The 5,305-nt window shown below is 69.7% G+C and overlaps 1 protein-coding gene across 1 annotated transcript in view; it reads right to left on the reverse strand.

Moving 5' to 3' along the window:
• PELP1 (proline, glutamate and leucine rich protein 1) overlaps nt 1-5,305 on the reverse strand; it is a 23,271-nt gene continuing 17,966 nt past the window's right edge. Inside the window, exons 6-17 of the mRNA XM_049637132.1 lie at nt 4,887-4,946; nt 4,478-4,628; nt 4,203-4,332; nt 3,995-4,082; nt 3,521-3,609; nt 3,313-3,429; nt 3,064-3,211; nt 2,800-2,959; nt 2,138-2,193; nt 1,812-2,018; nt 244-1,680; nt 1-143 (exon numbers count right to left, since the gene is read on the reverse strand). Coding sequence (XP_049493089.1) covers nt 51-143; nt 244-1,680; nt 1,812-2,018; nt 2,138-2,193; nt 2,800-2,959; nt 3,064-3,211; nt 3,313-3,429; nt 3,521-3,609; nt 3,995-4,082; nt 4,203-4,332; nt 4,478-4,628; nt 4,887-4,946 — 2,736 coding nt within the window. The 3' untranslated portion in view covers nt 1-50. The remainder of the gene's footprint in view (nt 144-243; nt 1,681-1,811; nt 2,019-2,137; nt 2,194-2,799; nt 2,960-3,063; nt 3,212-3,312; nt 3,430-3,520; nt 3,610-3,994; nt 4,083-4,202; nt 4,333-4,477; nt 4,629-4,886; nt 4,947-5,305) is intronic.

Raw genomic sequence — 5,305 nt, forward strand, 5'->3', positions numbered from 1 at the left:
GCCGAAGACACAACTTTATTGGAAACAGGAGTGGGGGGCGCAGGGGAAGACTAGGACTCAGGCTCGGGGGCCGCTGGGGGCTTCTCGTCATCAGGGGGACAATCGATGAAGTCAGCCAGCATGGCAGCCGTGTCATCCTGCTCCTTTCGGGGCAAAGACGCGCGATTAGAAGCGGTCACACGGGGAAGAGCGGGGCGGCCGAGGTCGCCAGGGCACCCGCAGCCCCCCGCCCGCCCGCCTCACCTTCTCCTGCAGGGCCGCCGTCTCTGCCTCTGCCGCCGCCTCCATTTCTTCGGCCGCAGGCGTCTCCGGTGGGGGTGGCACCTTGTCACCCCCGTTCTCAGTCCCCTCTTCCAGCAGGGGCGGGGGAGCCGAGGGCTCCTCCTCCACCAGCTCCTGGGGCGGCGGCCCGGCCAGGGGGCTCCCCGCTTCCCTCTGCCCCTCGCCCTGGGAGGGGAGCACCTCGGGGGCCAGCGTGGGGGCGGCCTCGGCCCCCGGCTCGTCCTCGGGCCCGGGCTCCTCCACCTCCAGCAGCAGCCCGGGCTCCACTCCGGGCTCGGGCGGGGCCTCAGGGGGCTGGGCAGGGGGCAGGGCAGGGGCCGGGCTGGGGGGCGGAGGGCCCCCTTCTTCGGCCGGGCCGCCTGCCGGGCCAAACTCCACCTCTTCCAGCTCCTCCAGCTCGTCCTCCTCCTCCTCGTCCTCGTCCTCCTCTTCTTCCTCCAGCTCACCTTCCTCCTCCTCAAACTCCTCTTCAAACTCCTCTTCCTCCTCTTCTTCCTCCTCAAAATACTCCTCTTCCTCCTCCTCTTCCTCCTCGAAATCCTCCTCCTCCTCCTCTTCTTCCTCCTCCTCTTCCTCCTCCTCCTCCTCCTCCTCCTCCTCCTCCTCATCGCTGCTGTTGATGTTAATAACTGTCAAGTCTTCTTCCAGCGCGGGGGGTCCTCCGCCACCAGGCGGCCCTTCGGGGACCAGCTGGGGTGGCGGCAGCGCCACGGGGCCCGGCACGGGGGGTGGCGGTGGGGGTGGGAGAGGCCCCGGGGCCGCGGGAAGCTCTTCAGGCTCCTCCTTGGCCGGCGCGGGAGGGGAGGCTGTCGGTGGCCCGGCCGGAGCTGCAGGGGGGGGCGTGGTCCCTGTGGGGGGCGGGGGCGGCAGGGGCGGCAGCCCCTCGGGCACGATCACCACGCTGTCGTCGGAGTCGCTCTCCAAGGAGATCTCCACGTCGGAGGCCTCCTCCTTATCATAGTGAACAAAGGCTGGCCTTGGCACTCGGCCCCCGAAAGTTTCATCTGGGGGCACGGCCGGTGGAGGGGTGCCACTAGGGGCAAGGACGGGGTCGTCGTTTGAGCCTGCCCGGTGGTTCTCAGGGCCAGGCAGGAGCCGCGGGGGTACAGACACCAGGCCGGGGACAGACAGGCCTAAGTGGTTGGCTGTGGCTGGAGGCCCAGGGCGTGTGGGGGGCATGGGGCCCGCCGGGGGCATGGGGCCCACGGAGGGCATGGGGCCCACGGAGGGCATGGGGCCCGGGGGGTGGAAGGGTGGGGCCCTGAATGGAGACGGGGCCTCGGGAGGGGGAGCCGGGGCAGGCGCGGGACAGGCAGGGCCCATGGACTGCAGGGGGGGAACGCGGGGGTGGGTCAGAGCGGCACAGGTCACCAGTGCTTCTGAGCAGAAGGACGAGACCTGAGGAAAGACGAAGGCAGGCGTGGCATCAGGGACAGGACAAGGGTTCACGGCCCCAGAGAGGGCGGGCCCGTGGCGTCAGGAACAGGACACTCCCGACAGCTCAGGGGTGGGCTCAGGTGGGCAGTTACCTCCAGGCTGTCCTCTCTCTGGCCCAGGGAGAAGGCTTGCAGGGCACAGGCGAGGGGAGGCGGGCAGCGGGGAGACGGCGCCAGCAGCAGGGCCAGCAGCAGGCGGTACAGCTCCCGGCGGCAGCGGGAGCTGGTATATGGGGAGCTGCCCAGGACCTCGCCCTGCTGGACCCCCATGACCAGGGGGAGCACCAGGTCGTGCAGTCTCTGAAAAGGACACGGAGCGCACCTCGAGACGTCGCCAAGCCCACCCGAGCCTTGTCCGGGTCTGCACACCCCACCTCGGGGGGCAGCCCCCGCGCACGGCAGCGCCCGTCTCCACTGACCCTGTGAGTCTCCTCCTTGATGAGAGGCCCGCACATGAGGACGGTCCGGCTGAGGCCTGGGGGAGGAGAGGGCGTCTCAGGCGGGCCAGTGGGGCTTCCGCAGCCCGAGCCGGGCGGTGGCCCCGGCCCTGCCTGCCTCGGTCGAGTCGCTGGGCTTCTCGACAGCACACCGGGGGTCACAGGAGCGCCTCCGGCGCCCAGGGCCGCAGACAGCACGGGCAGGTGGGGAGGCGCGCTGCGCACGCACGCGCAGACGCATTCGCAGACGCGGGGAGAGAGACCTTCCTCTCCACGCGGCGGGTGGCGGGCCAGGCGACACACAGGACCCAGAGGAAAGTCACCCTCGCGCCACACGGTACCGACTATGCTCCTGCTTCCTGATCGGTGACAACGAAAGCAGAAAGCCCCGCTGGGCAGCCTGCTGGGGGGGGGGGGGGGGGGGGGGGGGGGGGGGGGGGGGGATGCAAGCTCCGAGGGGCAGGGACCCCCCCACCCTGTGCTGCAGCAGCACGGGGTAGGTAGCAGAGACCCTGCGGGAGCGGGAAGAGCCCGGAGCCCCATGTGACACAGGAGCCCAGGCGTCCGCAGCCCCGGGCCGGCCCTGGGCCTTACGGGCACCGCTTCAACAACGGCCCCAGGCTGCCGGGCACGGCCTCACCCACCTCTCAGCGCGGCCGCGCACACGTCGCTGTTGGCGTTGCTGTCCCCCTTCCGGTGCCCGGGCGGGGCCGTGGCCTCCCCCATATCCAGCTTCAGCTTCTTGGGGGCGCTGGGCTTCCCGGACTGCAGTCCCCCATCAGGGCTCCCCCGGGGGCTGCGCAGCTGGCGGAGGAGGGAAGCGTGAGTCACACACGTGGGCAGACACAGAGATTAGGGAGCAGGGGCGCGGGGGACGGTCCCCGGCCAGGAGCATGGGCCTCGCTCACCTTGAGAGCGTCGGCGGGCGGGGAGATGTCACTGAGCAGGTGGGAGAGCAGGGCCTCGCCCGAGGCGCCCCCCTGCAGCACTCCCGCCGAGGCCCCGCACACCTGCACCCACAGATCTAACACGGCATACACCTTGGTCCGCACGGCACTGAGGGGCGAGCGGAGAGAAGCCCGTCAGGGGGCCGCCGGCCAGGTCCCCTCGGGGCTCCCGGCCCACCCTCCCCTCTCTACCCCTCCTTCGCCCGTCACCTGTAAGGCCTCTCCTGGCCCGGAGGGAGGGCATCCCTGCCGAGGTTCCAGGCGTTGAGGACCTGGGGAAGCAGGCGGCTGATCAGGGCCCCGAAGCGCAGGAGGCGGCTTCCACACCTGGGGGCGAAGACAGAACAGGGACCCCGTTCTGGCCCCGCCCCTTCACGACACCCCGCCCCTTCACGACACGCCGCCCCGTCCCACTCACGCGAGGATGAGCGCGGAGAGCAGGTCCAGGGCGTCCAGGTGGATGGAAGGCAGGAGCAGAAGACGCAGGGGACCGTCCCCGAGCAAGCTCTGCAGGACACAAGGCAGAGGGAAGGCGCGTGCGCGAGGGGAGGGGGACCGCACGCGTGTGCACACAGGGAGGAGCCCGCCCCGCGCCACAAACCCGTCCCCGGAGACAGACCCCGGAGAGAGGAGGGGAGGCACGGCTGACCCCGGGTTCTCCCTCCCCTAGGGAAGCACGTGCCAGAAGCATTCCTAGAAATGTGAGCGAACCCACTGGGATGTGCACGTGTGTCGCGAGAAGCCCGGGGAGCAGTGGCGTCTGCACAAGAGGAAGGCGCTGGCCGGCGCAGCCTCAGGGAGGCCCCGGTTTGGGGGCTTCGCCTCCCGCATGGCCCTCCCAGTCGCCCCAGTCCCGAGGAAGGGCCGCGGACAGAGCACGAGGTCCACTCACGATGTTCTTGGCACTGATGCTGAGGGTCCGGCAGATGATGTCCAGGATCTCCTGCACGGGGACGGACACGGGAGCCCCAAACTCAGAGCTGACGGGAACGAGAGCAGGGACACCCTCAGCACGGGCTCCCCGACGGGACCCCCTCCCTGGTCCTCTGCCTCCTCCCCGGGGAGGACGACCCCCCCCCCCCCCACCCTCACTCACACACCTGAGCAGGAGCCCCAGGCAGCGTGCCAGGCCCGAAAACCTGTGCCGAAGCCGGAGGAGGGTGTGGGCGTCACCGTCTTCCGAGGGCGCGAGCAGCACATCCAGCCCGGGGCCCTCACACTGCACGGGGGCTGTGCGGAAACATCGGCACTTCGCACCCCGACGTCCTTCTTCCGTCCCCGTCCCTCTCGCTCACGGGAGGTGACCCACGTGCTGAGCCGCACCACCCCACACCGCCAGGCGCCCCTCCCGGGCCCCTCCTGCGGCAGCCCCTACCCGTGTCCGCTCCCTCGTACAGGGCCCCCAGCAGGCCATGCAGGGAGGCCAGCAGGCTGTGCAGTTCCTGTTCCCAGCTCTCCGTGTGCTTCAGGCCCTGGGAAAAGCCGGCCCCCAGCGAGGGCAGCCTGGCGTAGCACTCACAGGCCAACTGCGGAAGAAACGCCAGAAAGCAGTCAGACGGGAATGCGGCCCAGCGCCAGGGCCACCCCCCGACCCCCGGCCCCAATGGGCCAAGAAAGAGAGCTCGGAGGGGAACAGGAAGGGACGGTGGGGCGGAACGCAGATGGGGTGGGGAGGTGACGTCACAGTCCAATGGCAGTGAAGTGACAGCAAGAAAAGCCAAGGAAGAGAGAAGAAAGCTCCAGCTCAGGCCCCCAGAGTCTCCACCCCCCTCCTTTCCCTTTACCTGCTGGAGCTGAGGGCTCAAAGCATCCACGCGAGACAAGAAGAATGAGGCCAGCTTGCCCTGGGTCAGGGGACAGAGAGGAAGAGGCTGGTGAGCCAGCGCCCAGGCCCTTCCGTCCCGCAGACCCAGGACGCGAGGCAGGCTAACGGGCTCCGGGGTCCAAAGACATCCCGAACACAGCCCTCACCCTCAGCCTGCCTCCCGTTTGGCCCCACAGACACTGGGCTCCCTCCCATTGACTTCTGCAAAATGAGGGTCCTCTCCCTCAGGCCAAAAGGACGCGGTCCTGAAAAAGCGGCAACCACCACACTCCCACCCCTGCGGCTGAGACACGACGACAGGTGCACGCAGGGAAGTGTGGCCCAAAGCCGAGGTGCGGAGGTGCGGAGGTGCGGAGGTGCGGAGGTGCGGAGGTGCGG

The sequence above is a fragment of the Panthera uncia genome, chromosome E1 (genome assembly GCF_023721935.1).
Source record: "Panthera uncia isolate 11264 chromosome E1, Puncia_PCG_1.0, whole genome shotgun sequence".
Taxonomy (NCBI): Eukaryota; Metazoa; Chordata; class Mammalia; order Carnivora; family Felidae; genus Panthera; species Panthera uncia.